The 27,795-nt window shown below is 41.3% G+C and overlaps 1 protein-coding gene across 3 annotated transcripts; it reads right to left on the minus strand.

Annotated features, from left to right (window-relative positions):
- Positions 1-5,381: 5,381 nt before the first annotated feature.
- On the minus strand, positions 5,382-27,480 carry ptchd1 (patched domain containing 1). Of its 3 annotated transcripts, XM_082546437.1 has the most exons (5): positions 25,946-27,480; positions 25,073-25,654; positions 20,275-20,989; positions 6,870-7,588; positions 5,382-6,785 (listed from the first exon to the last, which is right to left on the minus strand). In XM_082546437.1, exons 2-5 carry the CDS (start codon positions 25,484-25,486, stop codon positions 5,685-5,687), a joined length of 2,949 nt encoding a protein of 982 aa, XP_082402563.1. In that variant the 5' UTR covers positions 25,487-25,654; positions 25,946-27,480; the 3' UTR covers positions 5,382-5,684. The 3 variants fall into 3 exon arrangements, with proteins under 3 accessions (XP_082402563.1, XP_082402565.1, XP_082402564.1); XM_082546439.1 differs by lacking the exon at positions 25,073-25,654; XM_082546438.1 differs by lacking the exon at positions 25,946-27,480 and having other exon boundaries at positions 25,073-25,464.
- Positions 27,481-27,795: the final 315 nt, after the last annotated feature.

Genomic DNA, 27,795 nt, shown 5'->3' on the forward strand with positions numbered 1-27,795 from the left:
CACACACACACACACACACACACACACAATGATGGCAGGGCTTTGAATTTGAGCACTGGCATCTGGCGTCAGCCGTAAAATGAATCCAAACAAGACAAGAGCAGCCTCGGGGCGACACCGTTCTTCAAATCTCAGTGTGTTCTTTCCTGGTCTGCAGTGTGAGGAGGAACCTGCTGTAACACAGCTACCCGTTGACCACAGGAGGGCAATGAAGATATCCACAACTTTATTTTCCACAGTGGATCAAGTGTCAGCTTTTGTTCATTTTTACTGACCGGTAACGAAACAGTATCGGATCAGTGAAGCAGAGCATAACTGCAAAGTGCTGCTGCTCGTCTTCAGTGACGCGGCATTTTTAGGCGAGCTACTTGCAAACGTGAGTGTGAGCACAGACTTCAGGCTTGAGTAAATCTGAATTCCACCAGCAAGCTCTTCTGTTTTCATCTTCTGCTACACTTAATCAATTCCATTTCTTTACCTCTTCAAAGACAACACATGCTCATACCTGGAAGATCACCTGAGCTGCTCAATAATGAGCACGCTTCTGGGCAATGTTTTAGCAAATTTTCAAACTCCAACTCCGCTGCTTTTCTAGGTAGTTGCTGTCATTTGTATTCAGCCAAGGTAATCAATGTTATATCATGGTAAAAATGTACCTTTTATTGTTGGATGCAAACAACCATAAAATAAAACTGTTTGAGAATGAATTTGATGATTAAAAAGAAGGATGCAAGCCAGCAGAAGATAATTCATCATAAAAACTATTTGGGATTTTTGCCTTAACAATTTCATTGTAAATATACTGAACAAACTATTAGAAGCTCCTGACTGCAATAGAGGCATGGATGCACAGAGAAGTCACAAGATGACTTTAATACTGAAGAAAACAAGAACGTTTAATTATTCTCTAGTAATATCAGTGTCTAAGCTGATTTTTTTGTCTTTATTCCGTGTTAATGAAAGTATTTGGAAGTGTAAGTCATATGGAAAGATGCAAATATGTGTTTTGTGTCTGTGTCATGGAATTTGACTGGTCTTGTATACAAGCTTGCGCACCAGTCGAACATAAACTTTGCATCATGTTTCTCTCCCACGCTCCGGAGAAACTTTGCATGTTGTTCTGCTGAATGTTAGCAGCCCGTTCCTGTAAATTTGCAATCTTAGTGCAAAATTCAATTGTAGTGTCAGCACCATCTGATCTGAATTTGATGTGACACGTTTCACCTTCCACCCACAACATAGCAACTCCACCTTTATGCAAGTGATGAATATCATTGATCATGTGAGGCATCAGAGAGTTCAGTCAACGTCCAAAAACAACATATTTATGCTAAAAATGTTCATAATACTAAGTCAAAAGTCATCTCCTGCCTTGAGGTTAAATTACCTACATCATTCTCTATGTTGGAGGATATATAATGATAATATCATATTCCCGTGTTTGTCTCCAGTAGCAGGCTACAGTCAGCAGTGAGACACACCCATGCTTTGGTCATGAAGCAGAAATATCAAATTGACTTAATTAACTTATATTCTTGAATTGAATTGAGTCCTTATCCTTGCTTCTAGGTTAGTACTTTTTGATTTTACAGGTATTGTTGCAGAGTCAAACTATGCTGATAGCTCCAGCTGGCAAGCTTTTTGTGTGAGAGTCAATAAACGTATGCAAGTTCAGTAAATATGATAGATGCAAACTTCATTTAATCCACATGTTTGACTCTGATCTTTGGCTGTAAAGTTTTGTAATTCTGTCTTGCAAAGTTGCAGCCCTATCATTTTAACTAATCTGCCAACTTTGTGATGGAAGCCCCTACAGTTTGTGTCTCCAGGCCCATTTTGCACACTAACACATACCCTCACAAGGTGAAGACAATACCAGCCAGTCTACTGCAACAGGCACTGAAGGCACGGAAGATGTTTTATGGCTGATAGCTCGACAACAAAGCTTTGCCCGGAGGCTGGAAGATAAAATTAGAGCAGGGTATACGGTGTCTGAACTGTTCGAGTCTTAGTGAAAGAGTGTGGTGGAAAATCAAATAAACAATGTTAGAAACCTAGTTAACTACAGGACTAATGAATGCTGAAGTTTAATCCTCAGCTCCGCTGTTTTAACAGTGAATTTAACAGCATCACAGGACGGCTCTGTCCAGCATTTTGGTGTGACTGAAAAACCTGAAGTCTTTTAACTGATGTCTCAATAATTTTATATTATAAAACATTTACAGACACCTTGCACTGCTGATTTACTCTACATAGGTGCTACCTGCAGCCCATTATTTTATACCTAACACAAAACTCCACAGCTCCTACACTGGCCTACTTTACTTGTGAAACTAAGCAGCAACAGCAGCAGTAAACTGCATTTGGACTGTCAGCACAAGTGAGCGTAGGAGGTGTTGGCGACCTAATAGAGCCCAGTGTGTTTCTACCCTGAGGGCTCAGTCTTAAAGTTAAATCAACATGCTGTGAGTTTTGTTTTATTTCAGCAGCTTTTAAACACTATACAGTTTATTATTTTTTATTTCAGTATTAGGGCGGCATCAAAGACACACCGTTTTCTAAGAAAAAGCAGTTCACATTTTTCTGGTATTTCAACCGAGCAAGCAGCACATCAGCACGCTTTCAGCATTGATTATTTTTAGAAGGAACACCATCCAGCTCTGTGTGTAAGTGGGACGTTTTACAAAAGATGACGCAGGCATCACAGCTAATGATCCCTCCAGCTTGCGCTCTTGCGAAGGCCAATTGGCAGTGTTCACAGGTGGGAAGCTGGGTTTCGTTGTTTTACTGATGGCTGTGGCACCTGCACAGAGCCTTAACAATACTTTCATTCAAGCAATTATCAGAGAAGATCACGCTTTAACAATAGCAGGTACTCCTACACCCAGAAGTTCAGCTACATCTGTGACTTAAGGAGTAAAACACAAAGAGGCCGTTTCCCTTCAGGAAGGTGGGTTAACAGGATAGAATAATGCTTTGATCCAAACTTGTCAGAAAACACCAGATGAGCATTAGTTTAAGTGCTGACTAAATTCTTCATCCCCAAGGGATCGAGCACATGAAGTAAGTAAAGTTTGTTTCGAGGATTTATTCAGTTCTATTTCATTTAATTTATTCAGCAACAACAGCCACCTCAAGGGGCTTTATATAGTATGGTAACGACGGTACAATAGAGCAAGATTACAGGAAGCTTGAGGATTTTGTCTGTGCACATTTGATAGCTGGCTGACTAATGCTTTCTGACATTTTCTGACAATAGATGCTTCTTGATGACTACTTAATGTCATTGCCGGTGTCTCAATTGCATAATTGTAATAAAAAGAGAGCAAAATGATTGGTATTGGATTTGACCTTTCAAGATATACACTTTTACACTCTGAGCCGCCACTTGATGACAGCTTTACAAAAAAAAAGTCAGTATTATGAACTTTTATCTATTCATTTGTCATCAGTTTTAAAGCCCTATTAAAATTCCTTTTGCCCAAATGTAAAATTTTTGACCCATTTACTGTAGACCTATTATGCTTTGTCTTTTAATAAACAATATATGCATACTACACATACTACTAATATACATTCATGTGAAAAGAAAAGGTTTGCAGTCTTGTGAAAAACCTTGTGATTCAATAGGAAGCATAGGAATTTAGAGGGTAATGTGCAGCCAGGGGCTGGTAATCAAATATACTTCAATGACTGATCATCATGTGGAACAATGTTCTTTGAGCAGATAACACCAAAGCAAAGCTTTTTAGTCATAATTCACACTGCCACATTTGGCAACTGGAAAAAAAGACTTAACAAGTATGACTTGTTCAGAAATGTTGGCAAAAGAAAGTCTCTTCTCTCTACAAAGAACATAACAGCATCTGAACAAATCACAAGATTTCTGGAACTACTGTATGGCTTTTGAGACAGACACGACCAAAAAAGAGATGATAAGCCACAATTCACACTTCCATGTTTTGAGAAAGCCAAACACAACATATCAGCACAAACACCTCTTACCAACTGTCAAGCACAGTAGTGGAGTGGTGATGGTTTGGGTTTGTTTTGCAGTCACTCAGTCAACCATGAACTGTCTATACCAAAGTATTCTACTACTTCCACTTCAGGCTTGAGGACAATGGTCCCAAACACAGCAGTAAATCTACAACAACAGAATCATCCAGACTTTAAACTGATTGTAAAGCTGTGTTGGGACCATAAGAGAGCTGTGCTTAAACAAATACCTGCAAGCTTCAATGAACTGAAGCAACATTGTAAAGAAAAGTGGGCCACAATTCCTCCATAACAATGTCAGAGACTGATAAAGTCATACAAAAAACAATTGATTGATGACTGCATATTAAAACCCTTTTTTCACATGACTATATATGTTATACTGTTACAATGGTTGATGCTTAAGTTAAACAAGGCCAAACTCTAAAATAATGAGGTCAGTGTACAAGTGATCCTGATGTGCCACAAGCTCTGTCTTCAGCTGCTCTAAATAGTGTTTCAGACTTTCATTTAAACTCCTTGATCTGTATCATGTCAGTAATCTTGGAGATCCTTCATATGGTTACCCCAGTAACCACTGTTGGGTGTAATGTATTACAAAGTAATGTGATACTGTAATCACATTACGTCTTTCAATAACACACTAATGCAGCGTGTTACTGTATCACTAACCTGCAGTACCAACAGAGGGAGATGTTTTATTTCAAGCCAACATTAAAATAATCACAGGAAAACGCTTAAAGAGACATTGCATTCAGTTCATCATAAACACATTTACATGTAAACACATTTTAGACACCTAGCTTAATTGTTTGTGACATAGAACAACGCTGGATTGTACTGCTTTAAATATATTATCTTCCTCTTCTGGTACTGCAACTTCTGCATGATTGTCCATTTCATGCTTTGAAGGGGCAAAGCGTGAAATGGACATAGTGGACCAGTGTGTCTATTACATGCTTTGTCATGATATAGGGTTGGTCAAGTATTGAAGTAACATACTGCATTACTTTTAATACATAATTTCTCTTGAGTAATGACCACGACATTGTGGGCTTACAGCTCCACACGGGCAGCCAGTCAAAAGAACGTTGACTTAAATGGAAGGGGATCATACCCAAAATGGCGTGTTGTAGATAAGGGTTGTACAGAGAGGCTGCATTAAAACCCAGAATAAGATAAAATTATTTTGAAAAAGTAGATCATGTGAAGCTACACCAGCAGGAATAGAATTAGAAATTTTGAGCTGAAAATGAACAAATTAGAGTTAAAAAAAAAAGAAGAAGAAAAAACTCCCATACAAGGGGACTTTTGTTAAATGCTAATATTTCCACAAGATGATATATTACAAATCACAATGCTAAGATCTTGATTTTTTTATTTTGTCTTTATTTTTCCAGCAATAAAGTAGAAATACTCGAGTCATACAGATGATTGCCTCATGTCACTGTAGTTGTGCAACTTGATATGGTGAACAGACAGCAGTAGCCAAACAAAGTGACTGAATCTAAAGCAAGTTTTGGTGAAAAGTGTGGCACTTCCTCTGTGATTACATCACAACCTGGATTAAATTTAATGTCTCATTAGCTTTTTAGGAAATACCTCATTCACATGCCACACAGCACTAGCAACAAGCAGGTAACATGTGCACTAGAAACCTGTCTTCCTCTCTTCTCATCCCATGCTCAGACGGTGGTGATCTGGTCGACAACTCTGGTGCTGTCATTCATTTCAACACACTCCACCTCCTGTCTCTGTCCTTCCCCTCCAGGTCCATGGCCCCGGCTCTTGGAGGGGGGCAGGAAGGTGAGGAGTGTGGGCAGGAAAGCCAACGTGTGCAGGGCCGAGCAAGCGGCCGTCAGGGTGAGGCAGCGAAATAGTGTGCGTGTGAGGTTGGAGCGTATGGAGCCAACGGGTACCAGGGCAGCACCGTAACAGATGAGCGTCTGTAAAGAGGGAACACCGTGTCTCTCCAGTGCCACTCTCACCCAGCGAGTCCTGCTTTCACCCCGACCTGCAGCAAAGCCACAGAGGAGGGGGCCGCTGCAGTCTGCTGAGTGCCCCAAAGCTGAAATCAAACATAGCACAGACATGCAATCCAGCTCTACACCCCATAAGGTCATGAAGCCCAGGACGCCAAACTGGACAGAGAGCAGTGTGAGGCCCAGCCACACAGACACCAGGGGCTCCACAACAGCCAGAGAGGAGAGACCCAACAGGAAAAGCACCGCCAGCAGTGAGTGTCTAAGTGGGGAGCTGACTGCTGCAGCATAGCGGTCCAGGTAGACGAAAGAAGGGTTGAAGATTAAGAAGCGGACTCGTGAGGTCAGTGACAGGCGTCGCAGCGTGTCCAGCAGCACTGACATCTCTTCGCGCTTGTTCTCCGTTGTTTTGGCAACCAAGAAGATGCGAGAAGCTGCCACATCAGGCTCTTCGCCCTGGCCGCGCTCTGCAAATATAATGTCATCTGCAAAGTGAGCAAACTGCGGCTCACGGAGAAAGGCGTGGCGCAGTGTGCGGGTGAAATTTTCCCGCGGCTGGCTGGTGGACTGGTTGCGATCTGACAGGTAGTTCAGGTAAGCTTCCAGCCAGCTTATTCTCTGGAAGCCTTTGGCATATTCCAGCAGATCCCGCTGCACTGAGGCATTCCAGTAAGGGGCACTTTCATAAATGTAGAATCCAATCACAGGAGAGTATGAGCTGAAGTAACGCTGCTGGGCTCGGGTGTACAATACTGTTGCGGTGTCCATTGCAACCAGTGCGCTAGGGTCAGAACCCTGGGTCACCTGTTGACGACACAAACATTTTTATTACATGCCACAAATAAAGACTTTATAATTCTGTAAAAGAGAAATCACCAGGTGTCTCACCTGTAGGAATCCCATCAATCCAAAAGAGATGTAAACCAGATACAGCAGAACCACAAAGGGTTTAACATAAGTGTTAGTGATCCAGTCTCCATAGCAACGTCGCACACAGCCCAACAAAAGGTGGGAGTCCTGAGGATGAGGGTCCGTGCTTGCTGTGGAATGTGGGTGAGGGTGTGGGTGTGGGTGAGTGGAGTTAGCAACATGAGCATGTCCACGAACAGCGGGGTTGTTAGTTGTATGCGGGTGAGGGTGTGTGTGCGTGTGAGTAAGGTCAGGGTTTGGTGTGTGAGTGTGACCAATCCCTTGTGGAGGATTCGTCACTTGGGTCTCCTCCTGGTAACGAGTGTACATTAAACACCTGTACCAAGCCGGTTTAGAGTCCAGACGGTCTGGTTTGGGGACTCGCCGGCAGAAGCAGCCATGTCTGTACCCGGTCTCCAGGTAGCCTGTAAACACCAGACAGGAACTGTAGAAGGACAACATGTAAACATAGCTGATGGTAACGGCCAGAGCAGCAGTGCGGCAGAAGAGCCGGACGGCTTCCATGTTGGTGAGCGGGGAGGCGGCCAGGCCCAAGGTCATCAGGTGGATCATGGTGGAGCCAGAGAAACGCAACATAACATCCTCGAAGACGCTTGCAACACGCTCTTTCACATGCTGGTCCTCACGGGTTCGTCTCCACGATGACAGCATCTCGAAGGAGCCGAAGAGCCCATGACCTGAGGACAAATAGAACAGCAATGAGAATGAATCTTGTATTAGACCAACAAATTTAAAAGAGATTGTAACCGTATCACACTTATTTAGCCAAAAAAAATTACTTTAGCAGAACTTTGTTATTTCTGCTCTATTTGGCTTGTTTCTTATATAGAAACTAGAGAGTAAAACTTTAAATACTGTCAATGACTAAAAACAGTAGTCAGGTATAAACATACAGAAAAAGAAAAGAGATGAGTAAAGAAATATTCAGTGAATCACAGGAAACTGGTAGCTGGTTCCAAAGCTGGCCAGGAAGCTGAAGGCTATGCCTCACTTTTTCTACATTTAAATACCCCAAGAACCACAAGTAAGCCTCCAATCTGATTAGACTGAGACAATTGCAGATAAAAAGCAAATCTGAAAATTAAGAATAAATAATATGTTTTGGTTTTTTTGGGTTTTTTATCTAAATTACACAAATTAGATTCTAATTATTTATTTTAAATAAATTAACTATTTTAGTTTAATTATTTATTTTATTCATTTGCTGCAAATGATGTCTCTTGACTTATCTGAAGAACCTTCACAGTTCACCAGAAGATACTTAGCTCTCTGTTTTCCAAACTCCAACCTCTTTGTTTTTAATTCATGGTTCCCTTAGCAGAAAACCAAGGTAATTTATTGGGATGCAAGACATCACCTGTATTAAAGACAAATGTTTTCTTGTAACTAGGCTTAAAATTAAAGCTCCTCTCTTCTTTACAAGGGGTCAAAACTATATAAGAATCTCCCAGGGATTTGTGTCTCCTCCCAATCTCAAACTGGGGATCTTTCAGCCTTGTTGCTTCAGTTTATTCATTTCATCAAATCCCAGTGTTGCACAAGGTAGTGCAATAGTGCTTCTGAATATTCCCTCTTTGTATGAGGTCACACCAAAATCCCATTTGAAGTGGAGATACATGAAATGACAGATGTAAGACACTGTGAAAATGCCATTTTCTTTTGATTGTAACATGCCCAACGTGAGAAATACCAGAAGCGCCATTGCTCCTGCAGTAGCAACAATAAAGAGACCAATAGTCTTAAAACAACAGCACAATTTTCACATGATAAGTGAAAGGAATGAATCATTGTCGATTCAATAAAGCAAATTAGTGCCCATTTCCATGAATTTGTGCTTGTCCAGTCTCACGTGCTGCGCATACACATTGATTTAGGTGCAGCAGATGGTTTTTAAGGGTTTTTTTCCTTCTGTGGTTGCCATAGCATCCGTGAGTCACCAGTAACACATGTACACCCCACCGCTACCACCATCACCCCCCTCTCCAGTGACCTCAGCATGGCGAAACACTTAACACCTAAGCAGAGGCGCATTGTACCGACACTTGAGGCGTGGGCGTGGAGTACAGAGAAAGTCTGCAGATCTGCGACTTGTGAGAGGGAATTAGACAGAGGATGACGGAGAAAAGAGGTGCAGAGGTTAATGTTGCAGAGACAAGATGAGAGCAAAAAAGAGAGGCTGGAGACAGCACTTGTGCAAGGATATTTACCAGCAGGAGACAGGCACACAAGCAGACACACTCACATATATAGAAGCACTTAGAGGAACATAGAAGGATGTTTCTTTTTCCTGAAACTATGTCTGCCCTTGATACGACTACTGTGTTGCAAAATGTTTTTTTTTTTCAGATATTGAAAAGTCTTTGTCAGTTTGTTAACTATGGCAAAAATGGAGCAAACAGGCAGAAGAAAATAAAAAATCTTAACAAGCGATCTTAACAAGTGAAGTATTGCTGCTGATGATCCTTGGGGGATATAATGTATGTATGTAGAGTTGTGTTTGGAAGTTTACTTACACTCATCATAGTCACGAATGTCATGTTGATTTTCAAATCCTAAGAATTAAAACATGAGAATTGGTTGCATAATTTTGGGTTGGTGTTGGATTTTCTCTAATCCACGCAGGGTAAAAAGTATACATACAGGCTCAGATATATGCATGCACGTTTTAATCTTTAAATAAGTGTTACTGCAGATTCTTCAGTGTCTTTTAACCTTGTTTTAGCCAAAGCTTATTAACTTCTCATTAGTGATTATGATTTACCACAACTGGTAGTTTCTCTTTGTCAGCATGATGAATGATTTGACCAATAGTCAAAACAATAGGGAAGTCCAAGGATCTCAGTGAAGATCTAAGAAGGAGAACTGTAGATCTGCATAAATTGCCATGGTCCCTTTGAGACATGGAGGAACAACTGAAGATTTCAAAATAATCAGCTCCAGCAATTGTAGGTAACAACAAGTTAGTTGGATTTATCAACACTTTACCAAGATCTAGAAGAAGATGTAAATTGTTACACCCAGATGAGAGGAAACTGGTTGTTGTTCAGGAACAATCAGGAACCACCAAGACTCAAGCCTGCCATGGCTGCTGGACATCCGTGTCACTGACCACAGTGAAGCACGTTGTCACGCTCCTGGGACGGTGACCCAATGTTTTCTGTTTTGTATTATTTATCCTTGATTTCATGATTTGTCTTTGCTAGTCTCTCGGTTTTGGTTTCTGTCTCAAGTATTCCTAGCTCCTTAGTTCTTTAGTCTTTTCTATGGTAAGTGGTATGTCATCCAGATATGGGTCAGGGCTGGCGCAGATGCCACTGTTTATGTGATAGCATGCCACATCTGGCCAATTGTGGTTTGGTTTATGTGGCCCAGGCTCATAGAAAACAGGTCTTCCCCGGATCCGGCATCAAGCTGGCACTTCTGACTGACTGGTGTCATGGCAGGGTGTATGTCAACCAGATGTGGGCCAGGTCTGTAAATGATGGCACTATTTATGTTCCTATTCTCCTATTTTAGTTAGAAGATCCAAATGCTATGTTAAAATACTATACTGCTATGGTAGCCAATGTTTCAAATGCAGGCTTGACAGGTTTGTGAGTGTACACATTTTGATCCCTGGCTCCTCCAGTCTGAATGAATGTAGTTAGGAAGCACTCAGTTTAGAGAAAGTGTGTGATTGAGTGAATGTGGCATGTTGTATAGAGCACTTCAAGTAATCCGGGAGAGTAGAAAAGTGCTATATAAGAATCAGTCCATTCACTGTCTGAACAGAGTTTCATCATGTTACTTTTGCACTGTTATGTTCCGGCACACGTTGTTATTACATGGCTTGATTAAGGTACACATTAGGCTGACATCTGGGGCCAGAGCTGAAACTGTTCTGGGCCAGCACAGGGCCAGCAGTGTGTCTGCAACTGGCCCGTGGCTGCACATGGCTCACATACCGCAAAAAATGATGGCCCTTTGGCCAGATCAGGTTTGCAGAGAACCACCAGTGTGTCTGCAACTGGCCTTGTGCTGCCCCATGTGTGGATTACATCTGGCAAACCTGATCTGGGCCACCAAAGGGTTGTCTTTTTTTGCGGTATGTGGGCCATGTGTAAGCACATTGTGTGGGCCAGATCCGGGCCATACCAATTTTGGCATGTGGGTAGGTTCTGGTTCTGTGTATTTTAGTCCTGTCTTTCCCTGCTTGTTGTCACGTTGTACCCTCTAGAGTCTGTGTTTCCTTGCTTCTAGTTTTATGTTTTGTTTCCTGCATTTGGTGTTCATGTTTTTCCAGCAAATAAAGCTGCATTTGGGTCCTTCCTCCTGGCTGCCACAAAGTGAACCATGACACAACTTTTACATCACCATGGACTAAGAGGTTACCAAAAAGGAAGAAGCCCTTGCTCCAAAATGTAAACCTTCAACCTCAACTAAAATTTTCAGCCGCCTATATGGACAAGCCAAATGTTTTATAGTCAAATGAGACATACAGTGGAGCACCCCTGATAATTTTCATGATTTTCTTTCATAAATCATTGGTTGTTTGGATTAGCAATTTCATTTAAATATATCATATAGCAGATAAACACAATGATATTTGAGAAGTGAAATGAAATTTATAGGATTTACAGAAAGTGTGCAATAGTTACTTAAACTAAATTAGGCAGGTGCATAAATTTGGGCACCCCAACAGAAAAATGACATCAACATTTAGTAGATCCTCCTTTTCAGAAGTAACAGCCTCCAAACACTTCCTATAGCTTCCAATGAGAGTCTGGATTCTGGTTGAAGGTGTTTTGGACCTTTCGTCTTTACAAAACATCTCCAGTTCAGTCAGGTTTGATGGTTTCCAAGCATGGACAGTCCGCTTTAAGTTACATCATAGATTTTCAATAATATTCAAGTCTGGGGACTGAGATGGCCATTCCAGAACATTGTACTTGTTCCTCTGCATGAAGGCCTAAGTAGATTTTGAGCAGTGTTTAGGGTCATTGTCTTGTTGAAATATCCAGCCCAACTTCAACTTTGTGACTGATTCTTGAGCATTGTTCTCAAGAATCTGCTGATACTGACTGGAATCCATGCAACCCTCAACTTTAACAAGATCAATTTTAGTTTCATCAGTCCACAGCACCTTATTCCAAAATTAAGCTTGCTTGTCCAAATGTGCTTTAGCATACCTCAAACAACTCTGTTTGTGGCATGTGCACGGAAATGGCTTCTTCTGCATTACTCTCCCATTCAGCATCTCCTTGTGCAAAGTGCGCTTAATAGTTGAATGATGCACAGCGACACCATCTGCAGTAAGATGATGTTGCAGGTCTTTGGAGCTGGTCTGTGGGTTGACTATGATTGTTCTCACCATCCTTTCCCTCTGCTTATCTAAGATTTTCCTTGATCTGTCTTAACTAGAACTGTGCCTGTGGTCTTCCATTTCCTCAATATGTTCCTCACAGTGGAAACTGACAGCTGAAATCTCTGAGATCACTTTTTCTATACTTCCCCAAAACCATGATGTTAAACAATCTTTGTTTTCAGGTGTTTGAGAGTTGTTTTGAGGCTCCCATGTAGCCACTCTTGAGAGAAGACGCAAAGAGGAGAAAAACTTGCAAATGGCCACCCTAAATACCCTTTGTCATGACTGGATTCACCTGTGTATGTAGGTCAAGGGTCAATGAGCTTACCAAACAAATTTTATGTTCCAAAAATTGGTGCTAAAGGTATTCTAATCAATAAAACCACAAGGGTGCCCAAATTTATACACCTGCCTAATTTTTTTCAAGTTGCTATACATCAATACAACCGTTATAGCCCAAACTTTAATAATATGTATGCATTAAGTGCATAATAACTACACAAATTGCAAAAAAGTGCAATAAACTACCAAAAAATTTAAAATCATTTTTGGGTTTTATATATATATATATATATATATATATATATATATATATATATATATATATATATATATATATATATATATTTCTAGTTAGAGAATTTTAAGAGGTTTATCCCTCAAAACTGTAAACACAAAAAAGGTGCACAAAATATTTTCCAACAACAGGAAATTTATTTTGAGTGTCTTCATAGTTTTATTTTTGAGATACACCAATTTTTATATACTGCAGGAAAAACGGAAAAGAAAATTATAATGCAAATTTGCAAAAAAACCAGCATTTGCATCAAAATAAACTATTTCCAGCAGTGCAATTTGAGTTCTAAGCATCCCAGAAACGATACAGAAAGTCATAAAGTCAAACATGACTTTTGAAAACACCAGTGTAGGCTTATAAAGCCCCGAAGGTTAAAAAAAAAAAAAAAAAAAAAGAATCACTTCCGGTTCCAAGCAGGTAATGGCGGACATGCAATAGTTCGCGCTGACGTCTGTTCCAACGTAGGAAGTGTTATGAACAGCTGATCAGATCGGCAAAGCGAGTTTCTGGAATATTATGTTTTTGTTGCTGCAAGTGCTTTTTATGCAGTTTTTGCAAAGCTATATGTGGAAGGAAACCGTGACCTAGGACAAGCTGATGGCATAACATGTAAGTACAACTCTTCCGGTTTCTTATGCAAAAAAATTACTGCGCAAGCTTACGTGGTTGCAGAGCTACAGGGATTTAAAAATAGTTACGCAAAACGGAGCATGCCCGCTCCGACTGGTTTTAAAGGGGAAAATGAAATTGCTGATCCAACCAACCAATGATTTATGAAGGGAAATCATGAAAATTATCAGGGGTGCCCAAACGTTTGCATACCACCGTAAATTAAGCTATTTGGCCACAATGAAAACAGGAATTCGGAATTATTCGGCGGCATAAAGGTGAGGCTTATAAACCTAAGAGCACTGCTAGCTATTAAGCATGGTGATGGGAGCATCATGTTCTGGGGCTGTTTTGCTGGCAGTGATACTGGTACATTGTAGAATGTGGATGGAATAATGAAGCAGGAGGACTACCTGCAAATTGTTCATATCAACAGCTATATGGTTGAACCTTTGACACAACTGGATGTTCCAACTGGACAATGACCCCAAACACATATCTAAACTGGCTTTGAAATTGATAAATCAAGCTAATGGTAAGCTTCTAAAATTGCCTCCCCCAAAGACAGTTTTTAATAACTGTCTAAATAAATATGTGAAAAAACAACTTACAATACTGTAAAACAAATAAAGGTAAACAGATTATCTCATGAGGTGCTTATATGACATTTTCTTAAAAACTAAATGATCCATTAATTTGATTTTTACATATCAATTAATGTGGAATGACTGAATGTGGGGATGACTGTTTTAGTTAAATTACAAAATAAAAATAAATTTGGGGAATTTAAGAGCAGCTTGGTTTTACGAGTTTTCCTGTGAAACAGCAATAATTTCTTTATGACTTTATTAGTCTCCGACATCATTGTGGAGTAATTTATGCCCACTTTTCTCTGCAACAATGCTTCAGTTTATTCGCTCTGGCAGCTCTCTTAAGGTTCTGCCACAGCTTTTCATTAAGGTTGAGGTCTGGATGTTGAATGGACTACTGCAACACCTTGATTCTTTTGTTTTTCAACTATTCTGCTTGGGATCATTGCCCTGGTGCAGGGGTGGCAAACTCCAGACCTCAAGAGCCGGTGTCCTGCAGGTTTTAGATGTGTCCGTGATCCATCACAGCTGATTTAAATAGCTAAATTACCTCCTCAACATTTCTTGAAGTTCTCCAGAGGCCTGGTAATGAACTAATCGTTTGATTCAGGTGTGTTGACCCAGGGTGATATCTAATACCTGCAGGACACCGGCTCTCAAGGCCTGGACTTTGCCACCCCTGCCCTGGTGCCTGACCAAGTTTGCTCTTGCACTGATGACCTCACATTTGACTCTAGAATTCTCTGGAAAACAGATGAGTTCATGGTCAACTGCAAAACCAGGTCAAATCACCATACTGTGCTTGACAATTGATATGAAGTATTTGTCCTACTTGTACTGTACTGCTTTTTCCCTGCATTTTTGTCTGTAAAATAAACAAAACTTTCAACATAGCTGCAGTTATAGTATGTACAGTAGGCCAATATTGGTCTCTTGTACTCGGTGAAGGCAGGAATGGTGGAGCCAAAGTACAGACTTACGGAGATAAAAAGGTACACTCAACACTGACTTATTGCTAAACACAACAAAATAACAAAACAGACTGGCAGACAGAACACACAGTATGAAACGAGAGAAATAGCAACACAGACCAAGGAAAACGCAGGGTTTAAATACACAGAGGGAGCAATCAGGGAATGGGAGACAGGAGGGAAACACAGCTGGGACAAATCAAGCCTAATGAGGCAAGGGAAGCAAAACTAAAAACACTGACATGTGACACGGACTTTCAAAGTAAAACAGGAAACATAACACAGAGACTGTATTATGAGAGCTGTATCCAGTTGACAAGGGGATACAGCTGACAGGGGAAACAGAGCAACTATTGAACACAGACAGAAACCAGAAGACTAAAAACTCTAACATTGAACCCAAAATATTACAAATGATAAATAATGACAAAATCGAAGTTCAGTAATCATGAAAAACTTCAGCCTCCCAAGTACCCTAACAAGTGGTCAACAAATATATCAGTCAAACTCTTCTATAAAATGCCTGAAATTTTCCTAGAGCTCTAGGAAACATTTTTGTGCATCTGACCAACTGTTCAAACATGAAAAATCCTTAGTTGGCAGGTTTATGAAACAGAAGAAAGCCTGAAATTAAGTCATGAGAAAAGTACAACTGTGATATTTTCTATAAAAAAATGACTAAAATGGTCCATCAGTTATCAGTCCCCCCCCCCCAAACTGGGGTCCAAATTAATTCACATGGTGATTGGGTCACCAGGAAAATTTGGATTACTGTATTTACTTTCTGCGTTTCTGTTAAAAAATCTCAGTTTTAAACAAGCAGGAAGCTTGCACTTGTCACACTGATGTACTGTGCACTGCACCATTTCTGTTAGGCAGAACTCCCCAAAGCTCCACAACGGAGGTGAAAAGTGCAAAGTTAGCAACACCCACAGAGCCACAGCAGTGACAGTAATGGCAGGCTGAAGCAGACCAGAATGATCCTTTACCGTTAACAATTTACCCTCGTTGCTACACAATCACACACCTGGTGAGTTAATGGCCCAAAGTCATTATCCCATCAATGTGCAACTTTTTAAATTCGCGAGCACAATGTGAAACATCTCTTGTGATTGATTTTAAAAGAGAAAGACACAAATCTCTGTCATTTTTAAGATATTACAAAAATACAGCATTCTTCCTTAATCCAAATCCTATCTTCCCCTGTAACAAAGCTTTCTCTCTCGCCTCACGCTGTCCTCCCACCTTTTTCTGTCTGCCCACTTGCATTCTGAGAAGATCCTTCTCCCTGCCTGCCTGTCTTCCTTCTAACTACAGTTTAACTTCATTTTCTGCTAAGAGAATCCTTATCTCAGCCTGCATTTGGAGTGATATTTCATATTTTATCCTCTCTGCCTGTTTCCCTGTACTTTCTGTTCACTCTGCAGTTGTTCTAAGCCTGACAGCAGCCTTTCCTCGCCCACTTTCTCTTTGTTCCTTCTCTATATCTTATCCCTGCCCAACCAAATAAACAAATTTACTTAATTAATTTAGTGCCAAATGCAACACAAATGAATGCTTAAACACTGATACAACTTTATTGGCCCTTTCCACATGCAAGGTGCTGCATAATTAGGAATGCAGAGACAATCCAATTACGCAGCTGAAATAGTCACTGATCAGTAGCAGAGGTTTGTTAAACTGCTGATTGATTTTTTTCACTTTAGGAAATACACAGTAGGATAAATACTACTGTGCAACCCCATTTACAACAATGTTATGAATGCATGTGGAAAAGTCATCACCAAATCAAAAATACGCTTGTATGTCTTTAATATTTCCAGTTAAACAAAATGTTAATTTTGTTTAATATTAGTTGTTGTTTTTAGCAATACCCCAAAGAAGTATTTATCCTTAAATTATATATATATATATATATATATATATATATATATATATATATATATATAATTACATTGATACCCAAGTTTTATACTACCTGTAAATCAGCATTTTCACTGGCTTCCAAAATCAATTGCATGTTGGGGCTGCCCCCTTAATCAACCTTAAGCTCTTTGGACACTTACAGAGGGTTATAAATTGCACTGAAAGGTTTTTCCTTCCATCACTAGAATGTGATTATTACATTAAGCAGTATTGTTGCACAAACAGTTTTAAAAGTGTCTTCATTTCAGCTGTACTAAATTTGATGCGACATAAACAAAGCACAGCAATGCCTCTTCACAGAATATAAACTTAAATTGTACCAGGTTTAATTACAAAGATGTGATCACCGACTGTTATCCAAAGTGAAGTTGTATTTAAAGGAAAAGCTGGGCATTTTTACCACTGGCTACCTATCCAGGGTGTGCCCCGCCTTTCGCCCTGTGACAGCTGGGATAGGCTCCCGCCCCCCCACGACCCTGAAAAAGGATAAGTGGAAGCGAATGGATGGCTACCATTTTATTCCTTGAAACTAGTCCTAAGTGCAGGGTAGATCTTACTGAGAAACAAAGGACAACTGTGCACTTGTGCAAGGACTTCTCAAGAACACGGCAGGCTCACCCTAAAGCAAACCATATTTTATGATCCTTCTACACACTAATTGATACCATAATTTAGACAACAGACATCTTGTAATAAACAAGACTTGAAATGCTAAAGCATTAATCAGAAAAGTGTTCACTGTGATCGCATATCAAGTGAACAGTAGGGTAGTTTTCCTGTAGACTTCTATGCAACCAGACTTGTTTCTGCAAAAAGAGGGGGCACCTCCTGCTGGCCATTAAAAAAACTGCAGGCTTAAGGCATGGGCTTCAGTTTGAAGATCTGGAAGATAGTCTGTGTACAATGTTATATACAACGTGAGTAAAGTGTTATTACATATGTGTGTATGTATCTGTGTGTGGCTCTGTCAGAACCGGGGTTAGGGAGTAGCAGAGGTGGGACCAAGTCATTGTTTTGCAAGTCTCAAGTAAGTCTCAAGTCTTTATCCTCAAGTCTCAAGTCAAGTCTCAAGTAATGTCAGGCAAGTCAGAGTCGAGTCTCAAGTCACTGGTGTAAAAGTCCGAGTCAAGTCACAAGTCTGAAATTTTGAATTTCAAGTCCTTTCGAGTCTTTAAAAAAAAAAAAACGAAAAAATAATGTTGCAGTTATGCTAAATGTAAATGTTAGACCATGTAATTTTAAAATCTGTGTTTTTCTCAACACATGACAAAATAGTGAACTTAGAAAATATACACAAATTGTGAAATTGCACCTCTTTAAAATGCAGCTCAATTAAACCTAGCTCCAATAATAATTTTCACCGACAGTTCTGAGATAAGCTGCATGTTATTCTTGGATGCGCTTGTAGGACCAGCTTTAAAATCGCATGACAAAAATATCATACACATTAAAAAAACTGTATCACCAACGTAGCCTGGACAACATTTGCTAGTTAGATGAAGTCAGCTATCTCATCCTAGCATATTTATATGCATATTTATAATTATACGGTTCTTGGAGTGAGCACATACACTCATGAAGTTTAGTAACTTCAGGTCACTGCAACAAGCCCAGGTACAGTTTACCGACGGATGGGTGCAGGACCTTGAAATGCACCGTGTAGAAAGTAAAGACCATCGTACATATCATAAGTTTACCAGTCTCACAAATCGTCGTCATAAATACACATTCGTTAACCGTTTATTAATAGGACCTTTGAGCTCAACGGTAATTAATTAGTAGTGGAAATAATTTCTGGTAGCATCACAGAAATGTAGCAGTGACAATAATACTGTATGCTGTAATCGTACTGGGCAATTAGTGATACAAAAAACCTGTTTTATCCTGTGAATAAAAGTATATGTTTTTGTCAATGTACCATAATAACAGAAGCGAAACGCAATATTGTGTCAGGACAATTCACTATTTATGCACAATAAACAAAGGAGCATAGCGCGACAATTTCTGTTCAGCGCCAGACTTGCTTGTAACCTATATCACTAATTATGTTATGAAAATGACGTATTAACTACTAAAAAACACTGACCTTTGTGTAAATGCTTGGAGCAGACTAACCTGTGAGCTGGAGTGTTCTGGGACGTTATATTTGACCTTTGAATGGCTGCAATCCAGGCCACCCGTCGCCTCTTTGTTACTTCGGAAACATGGCTTGAACAATTTCTCTTCAACGACGTAATCCGATAACAACCGATCTCTTTACCCGTCGGCTTCCCATGGCTGTCATGCGACCGGCTATTGCAGTTAATAATACAACGGCTTCTTGACATTTTTGTGTTTCTTTTTATAGCTGTGTGACTGATTTTAATTGAAAGCCTGCGTGCGCTAGTACCGCTTGCCACGAGTTCCCAGAATCCTTTGCGGTTCTACCCGTGAATGACGTCACATTTTCAATCTCTATATAATATGCATGTTAAATTTTATATTTGGGGTAAAATATCAAGTCTTTTCAAGTAAACCGGTTCAAGTCCAATTCAAGTCCCAAGTCATTGGTGTAAAAGTCCAAGTCAAGTCACAAGTCTTAGAACATTTTTTCAAGTCAAGTCTAAAGTCATAAAATTAATGACTCGAGTCTGACTCGAGTCCAAGTCATGTGACTCGAGTCCACACCTCTGGGGAGTAGCAGTCTGTCATGACTGGTTTGGGTGAGTAGAAAAGAAGAGAGCGGAGGAAAAGACACACAAAAGACACACTCTGTAAGACAGCCAGAGTTTATTAACAACTAATGATTGAAAGCAAAGTGGTGAATAAAGACATATATGGTGAGTTAAGTTAATGTTGTTAAAGTCAGAGGTCTTGTTGGCATGTAAAATAACTTCCTGTCCCATCTCACAACTCATTCAAGACTCTGCTTCAGCTGCAACTTAAAACTTTTTTGAACCTTTAGTTTTAGTTTTTGCCACTCGTCAAAAAACATGTTGTTGTTACCATCATCCTCTCTATCAGTAAGTCAAGTTCATGCCCCACCACTTGTCAGTCATTTTGAAGACCTGTCTACTCTGAAATGGCATTCAGCCTTAGGCAGACATCTGAAAAATCTATTACAACAGGTACTGAAAAAGCAGGCTGCGAGGTACAGGCAAGCAAACTGCGAAGGAAAAGCAATGCCAATGTTCTGTGCGGCTCCCACCTGCCATGGATTAGCATCGGTTACTCTTTGAAAACGTCCTATACATACAGGTCAGTTCCAGATAAATGGGAAAATTATTTCATAAACACCCAAAAGGTAAAATATACTTTGTGATATTATTTGTTATTTCTACAGCAAATATATCAGAGTTAAACCTACCAAGCATGACGAAAGGGATCCCCAAGTACGTGGAGTTGTAGGTGGCCCCAGTCAGGTTGAGTATCCCAGCAGCAGTAAGGCCTGATAGAGTGATGGACAGCAGAGCTAGCAGTCCCAGCCAGGGTTTGGACCTCACACAGTCCCTCATGGAGCAGCAAAGGACGACAAGCACCCCACACACTCCCAGGCTGGCCAACAGGGGGCGACGTGCCAGCACTGAGGAGAACTGGAAGTCTGTCCTCAGAGAAGATGAAGTAGAAGGGTAGAAGCCCAACTTTGGGTGCAACTCTGCAAAGTGCTGCAACTCAGCACAGAAGGCCTTTTCCCACTGGCTGGCCACCCGGTCCATCAGGCCGCCTGGGGCTTGGAGGTAGTAGGTGAGCTGCAGCGCCCTGGCAGATCGGACACCTTCTCCCCTCACTCCCATTCCCTGAGCTCGCATCGCCCCCCCAGGACCCCAGCCCTGCACACCACCCATCTGGTGGCCAATGTACGCTTGCCGCCCATCTGCCAGCTGTGTGATGGGGTACCTCAGGACGGGCATGGAGCGATTGGAGTTGCGAGCTGACTGGATCTCCTCCATGGCGCGGATGATGTCATCGATGATGCAGACATTCTTGTCATCAAGAAGGCAAAGGTTGGAGAAGGAGTAGTTGAAACTGTTGAAGCCTGTTGCTGGCACAGTTACCTGCATCTGGTAGATCCGTCTGTGGAGCTGCGAGCAGAGAAAACAAAGAGAGAAAGAGCTTTATTTGCTCAGCTTAACGGTGGCTTTCCTGGATAAACTGTGGGAACAGTGAAAAGTTTCACTACGCAGCACACAAACTGAGTGTCAGCCACTCATTCACCTACTTTGTGTTCCTGTTTGTGCGACTACTAGGGAGAGAAATTTGGGGAAGTGTGTGTGTTTGTGTGTGTGTATGTGTTTATATATTACTCAACAGAGAAATAATAGTTGTCTCAGAGTACTCCTCCATTTCTATGGCGAGAGGACAACTGTGCCAGCATCCACGGTGCTGGTTACTAAGCAACAGGCCTGATGCCAGTCTCTGCCATGGTGAACACGAGAAAAGCTTTCTCCTACCTCAGATTGCTGCATTGGCTTAAGAAAGGGAGTGTGATTCTGCAGGAATGTCTCCTGAAAATTATTATAATTTTGGTTTAAAAGTTACTGTCCTGCAGCAACCTGTCCTAAGATTTATTGTAAAATAAACTTTTACTGCAAATTCTTCCACTCTGTCATCATTATTGTCGACAGCTTCATGGCAGAGACTTAAAATTCCTGCTGTAGGTGCCTCAAGCACGTACACTAACTTCAGATGCCTGCTCTTTAATAGTTGAACACTACAAGTGAACGTTAACTTCACTTCCACTTGCATGCAGTTATCTTTATCAAGAGTAAACCTACCATGCTCTATCAACACAGAGTCGATTGTTTTCTTTTGATTATTCAAGAAGGGTTTTTAGTAATCATCCTCAATATAAAATTCATGAAACAGCTACTGTGTACGTAGGTGTATGAAGTGTGTTTATGCATTATGTCTCCAAGAAAATTTCTCTGTGGGATAATAAAGTCTTATCATGGTTGTTATGTTAAAGAAACTAAAGTGACCCTGTTTTAAAAGGTGGATATTATTTCAGATTTATATTCTCTGTGGATCACTAACTAGCTGGTGGTGAGAGTTAAAGAAAAAATATTCATAAAACAAGACTATAAACAATAATTAATTCTTGTAGATGGCTGGGAATCTTTTATTGTGTTAAAAAATCCAACATCAACATATACGAAGATATTTGATGGGGATAACTTTCCAGCAACATATTTTATGGACTAGTTAGAAACTTTGCAAAACCATCTGTGATGCTACTATATATGATAGGTGTGAGACTGTGTGTTTTGTGCCAACCTATAAAGGGGGTATCTGCTTTTTGCTGTGTGAAAACTGACATATCCTGCAGCCCTCCTGTAAACTTAAAGCCCCAGTCACACAGAACTAGAGACTGGGTGTCAGAAACCAGGTAACCACTGGTCGCTAGGAGAAAGAATGAGTATCCCTAACCTGTTGCAAGTGGTTGTTGTAGGTTGGTAGCAATCCCTTTGAAATTTACTGTTAAAGACCCAATCACGAAGATTTAGAGACCAGTATTCTGAGACCACTTGATGAGTGGTTGCAGGAGGCTGCATGCTATTGTTATGTGACATTGGTACACAAAAAAGGTAAATGCTACTGCATTGAAAATCTCTTTGTGAGTGCTTTGGTTGCTAGCAGAAAGCAGCAGTCACCTAGTTTGCATGGAAGACATCGACTTTTCTGCAAACACTTGCCAATCACTCTCTAAGTAGTTGTGAAACTGTAAAAAGTGTGACCCAAACTGGAAATGGAGACCATTCAACCTCAAAATAAAAGTTGAGCAAGTAAAGCCAGTGCAGCACAACTTTTTCTGCCCGTGGCCATCTCCCTGTACAACTCCTCCATCTAATACACTATAAACACTGCAATAGTTACATCCTTTTTGCACACACTCTTTTCTACTCTGTAATATTCCTGTCAATATTCTTGATATTCATTTATATTCACCTCTGTTAATCCTTGATATTTATCATTGAGTGATTGTATATATATATTAGTGCTATTTCTTAAATTTGTAAATCTGTAACATATTGGATTGTTTTAATAGTTTAGTCTATTACCCTTGGCGTATTGGAGCAACTGTAACCCACATAATTTCCTTAGGGTATGCTATCCTTAATAAAGTATGCTGATTCTGATTACTTTCTCCAAACATTACTACCACTTTATGGTAAGTTAGCAAGTGCTTGCAGTCTTCCATGGAAACTACAGGCAATTCCAGTAATCTGCTAGGGACTAAATCAATCACAAGGAGGTCACGGCGCAGAACCCTCTTTGCAACTGATTTCACTCACTGACATCCAGTAACCACTCGCCAACCAGTCACTGTTTTCCCATAGCGACCAGAGGTTTCCAGGGGATTTCTGACCAGTCTCTAAGAAACTGGATAAACAGTAAAGAAAATGGATACATTGGTTGGGCTCTAAAACCACACTAGAGCCATGTTAGGAGAACTGTAGAGCAGAGATTTGTTCTAAATAATAACATTTGACTTAAACAGAAAATGCCTCGAGAGAAATTCTAATTTTTACTCGATAAATAGAGACTTTAACCTGCTGGTGGAAAAAGATTAAAAAAGAAAAACACAATTAACACAGCGCTGTGTATCCTCTGGGAACCGAGTCTATATCCATAATAATATACTTCCAGTAAACAGTTGTTAAGACATTTCTTGACCATGGTGTTGGCTCACATGTGTGCCCCTGCAGTGAAATGATGCTGTATATTTGCTTTGTCTTTTCAAAAACAACATGCAGTATCACATAACAGTAAAGTACGGGTTGTTTGAACACTGAACATTTTCCCACAAAGGATGAAAACCACCTCAAAAAAGAGCGAGCTGTAGTGAATCAGTTTATTTACCAACTACAGATTAAATACTTCAGTAGATGCAGTCAATGGGTGTGACTCAGAAATCTTACTCTTACTGCAAGTGGAAATCCCGTCTAGTTCTTTCTCTCGCTCTTGCTGATATCGCTCTCTCCACCGACGCATGCTTTAACTTACTACATGCAACAAGTTCAGACCCAGAGGGATGCAAAAAAAGCTTCTGGGAAAATGCAAGAACTCATATGCTGAGGGCAAGCCAAGAGCAAGCAAAGACACAGGAAAAGGAAAATTACAGAGTCTTGAACCTCACGGATGATATGCAACACTGTAAGATTACGTAACAGTGGATTTACCCTTTTACAGCACTCTCTTTTATGCACCAACCTGTTTCTCACTCGCTGCCCGTTGGCAGCAAAAGATGCACAGCTCTGAGCTCTCTAACTGTGGCAGTCCTCTGTGGACCAACGCTGAATTCTGCATGTATGTAAAGTAGGCCACAATAACATTCTTTGATAAACACATACACAGAAAAGCATGCGTGGATGGAGCTCTCACAAACTCAATCTCCTCAGCAGAGCTCGGCGTGTCCAGCATATGAGTCAGCAAGCTCTGATAGCAGCCTAATAACTTCATGAAATCATTAAACTAATTGCTCTAGGGGTGTCAGGCTGATACTCATAACACCATTTAGGTGTACCAACATAGAGACCTCTAAGCTCCAGTTAACGTGTGATTAGGATACCCTGCTTAATAACCTCAAAAGGCTGTCAGGGTGATTTGAAATAAGACTCCAGTTAATGAATATCAGTCACGGAGAGTGAGGAGTGAGGCAGCCTACAGATACTGACCTTCACCTCTTTGTGTTTCTGAATGAGAGCTTGTTTTTAAAGCTGTAGATGCACCTCGTTTTCTGATGTATACACCATGATTTAAAGGGCACAGTAGCTAACTTGTCAAATGCTGTACTTTTCAAGTGCTGTGTGTTTTCGCTTGGCATTTCGCCACAGGTTCCTCGCGGAGTGGGTGGGTAGGCCTATATGTGCTCTCGAACTCTAAAAATGACCATTCAAAGGTTATAGGTCGGCTCACATTCCGTCCATTTCAATCTTGGCACCTACTAGTTGAAGCCTATTTCTTCAGCAGACACCTGTGTACGTGTTTATTTGCTTCGTTGTCATATTTGTGTTTTTATCATTTCTTTATTAATCGTGAAAATACTTTAAAGATACTTTTACATTTATTTTATTTTATTTTATATATCAGACTGCTTGTCAGCTGAAATTCACAATTACTAAAGAAATGAGTTGAGAGTCTGTGCCATGTGTGCACGTGCGTACCTTTAGTATGGCGTCCAGATGAACCGGATCCATCACGCTCCCCTTTCGGGTGGTGATGATCACGCGCCCATAGCGGCCCGGAGTCTGCAGGTCAGAGTAGAGCGCGTGCTTGGAGCGGTTCACTGGGAACAGACTGTCCACGAGGTTGCCCTCAATCTTGGCCAGGCTGTGCTTGGGCGCGAGCAGGCTCTCCACGTCCTCTTCCACGCGGTACCGGCTAAAGCTGGAACCCAGCAAGATGGAGAGGAGCACGGGCGCGGAGGCGAAGAAGACCGGGTGGCTCGCCACGAACCGACCCAGCGCGTGGAACGAGGTCCTCAGGCCCGCGTGCAACACCTGGCGCAGCATCCTAGCGCGCGGCCGCGGCTCGAGCCTCTCCCACCGACCGGAAAGCCCCGGAGCACTGCCGAGCATCAGGGGCTGCCGGACGCATCGGTGGGCTCCGTGGGTTTTTGTCCGGGGTAGAGGAGGTGATGCCCGGTGGTGGGAGGATTTGTCCCCCGGAGCAGGAGGTCACCAGCCGGGAGAATCCAACCCTCCTCCGGTCACAGGGGCGCCCCTTGGCCGGGGTTCTCTCATCCGCTGGAATAACGCAAAGGACAGAAGGCTGCAAAATGAGCTAGCATTTATCTGCTTTGCGTTCAGAAATTATATCGCCAGCTCTACTTTAAATTTAATAGTCAGTACCCCGCTGCGTTCCGCGCCTTCTGCAAACTGCAGGGCTCTGTGCGCAAGAGAAAAATCGCAGAGCCCAAGTGATCTCATAATTAGACTTGTTAAGCGTCTCCCCTCAAAACTGTCTAGTAGTTCTGTTCGCAGCGCGCGCTGAACACACGTTGTAGTTGCACTATACCAAAGCAAGGCTGTACATACCCAAAGAGGAGAGCGGGGGTACCGACCCGGTGATGACGGAGATCATCTAAGACGCACTCAGACCGAGATATTATCCTGCCGGCTGTCCATGCGTCCAGCTCCACCCTGCATCACCAAGTCAGCACACAGCCGGATGGGTGGTCGAGGTGGGTGGGTGTGTGGGTAGGTGAGAGTCGCAAGATGGGATAAGGTGAGGCGTTGTGCATGCAGTGGGGATGCCGGTATAGCTGCGTGTGAAATCAGCCTAATTTGGGCTTTTTTTCTCTGCGGCAGAAGGCTGTCATCCACCCTCTCCTCTCCGCGTTGCTCCGGTGGTATAGCGGAGCTTCCGTTCATCTGCCACTAATTACCGGCTTTCAAACTGGGGACCGTCTCTCTCTCTTTTTCTCTTTCTCTTTGCTTTCCCCCCTCTTTTGCACCGCCCTCACGACCCGCTCCAAGCCCCCTTTTTCGGCCCCGCCTCTCACCGTTCCGCGCCGCTACGATGCAGAGAAACGACGATGTGAGTGGAGAAGGATTTCTAGGAATTCAACATGTTACAAGTGTTTACACAGGTTCTGTGATGTCTTTATATCAGAAAAAGAAGAATTAGAGTTGCTCGGTGCATACTAATATTATGGTACTGCTGTGATTGTTCCCTCAGTTTTGGGATGTTTTCAAGCTTGAATGATTTTTTTATAAGAGAAACGTGCAGCTGTTACAACATATTTGTGTTTTTACTGCAGGGTTAAATAGAACTTCTTTTTTTTTTTTTTGCGCAGACACAAAGTATCTCTTAGGTTTGCTGTTGTGTAGCTCGTTACCATGGAAACGGAACAATTACTGTGTTGTTTTTTTATATGCTTTCGTTCCTATGGCAATGGTGATGCCACCCATCCCCCCAAACATACACTCACACACACTCACACACACACGGTCACACACCTGCTGACTCCCAATCTGCTTATGGCGTGGTGGAGGTGTCTGATACAGTGGCATTAAAGCCATAAGAGTGAGGGAGAAAGCATGAGAGAGAGCAAGGAGCAGAGGAGGAAATAATGAGTGCAGACAGACAGAGATCACTCTCTTCTTGTCTGTCTGTGTGTCTTTGTATTTAAAGCCCTGAAATCAAATAGTCAGGCAGGCTCTGCTCTGTCTTTGTGGGACCACTAATGGCTCCCTGTTCTCCCCAGATATCATACATCAAGGCTGTTCGGATTTAACACAGACTCAAAAGACAACACAAAAAAATGAAAAGAAACAAACAACAACAAAAATGCTCTTTACTCACCATGTTTGGATTAAATGAAAAGAAACAGTGCACCGCTTTAAACTAAAGAAAGAAAAAACGTTTGCAGCAAAAGGTTTTGTGCAGTGTGCAAAAGCCAAAGGATTGCTGTTAAACTGTCACTTTGTCTTATTGCATTTTTAAACCTAGTTTGATGTTCAAGTGAAAAAAACAACAAATTTTAGTCAGAAATGTAACATTCTGAGAACCCATAGACCGCTGCCTCTTGGAATAACAGTCAGAACAGTTTTTAAGGCCATCCAGTGTAGTGAAGATATCTGGTTCAAGATGCCAGCCATTGTCCGACTATGAGTGATTTCTTTTGCTCTCCACGTGGACCGCATACAACCTAAGCCTGCTCAAATGTGAGCGGTCAGTAACACTTACAAACTGGAAGGGCAGAAAAGTGAAAGCAGAAACATTTACATTTCATAATCTCTTATAATATGTAGATATCAATTTATGGAGATTGGAAATTTCTATGTTATTTGAGCACTAATAGAAGTCTAGGTTTGCCATCTGTTACACCTGTGATAGATAATTATCTTTTAGTGCCAGTCAGTGCAAACATGTATCTCTGTTA

The sequence above is a fragment of the Aulonocara stuartgranti genome, assembly GCF_965226115.1.
Source record: "Aulonocara stuartgranti genome assembly, chromosome: 9".
Lineage (NCBI taxonomy): Eukaryota > Metazoa > Chordata > Actinopteri > Cichliformes > Cichlidae > Aulonocara > Aulonocara stuartgranti.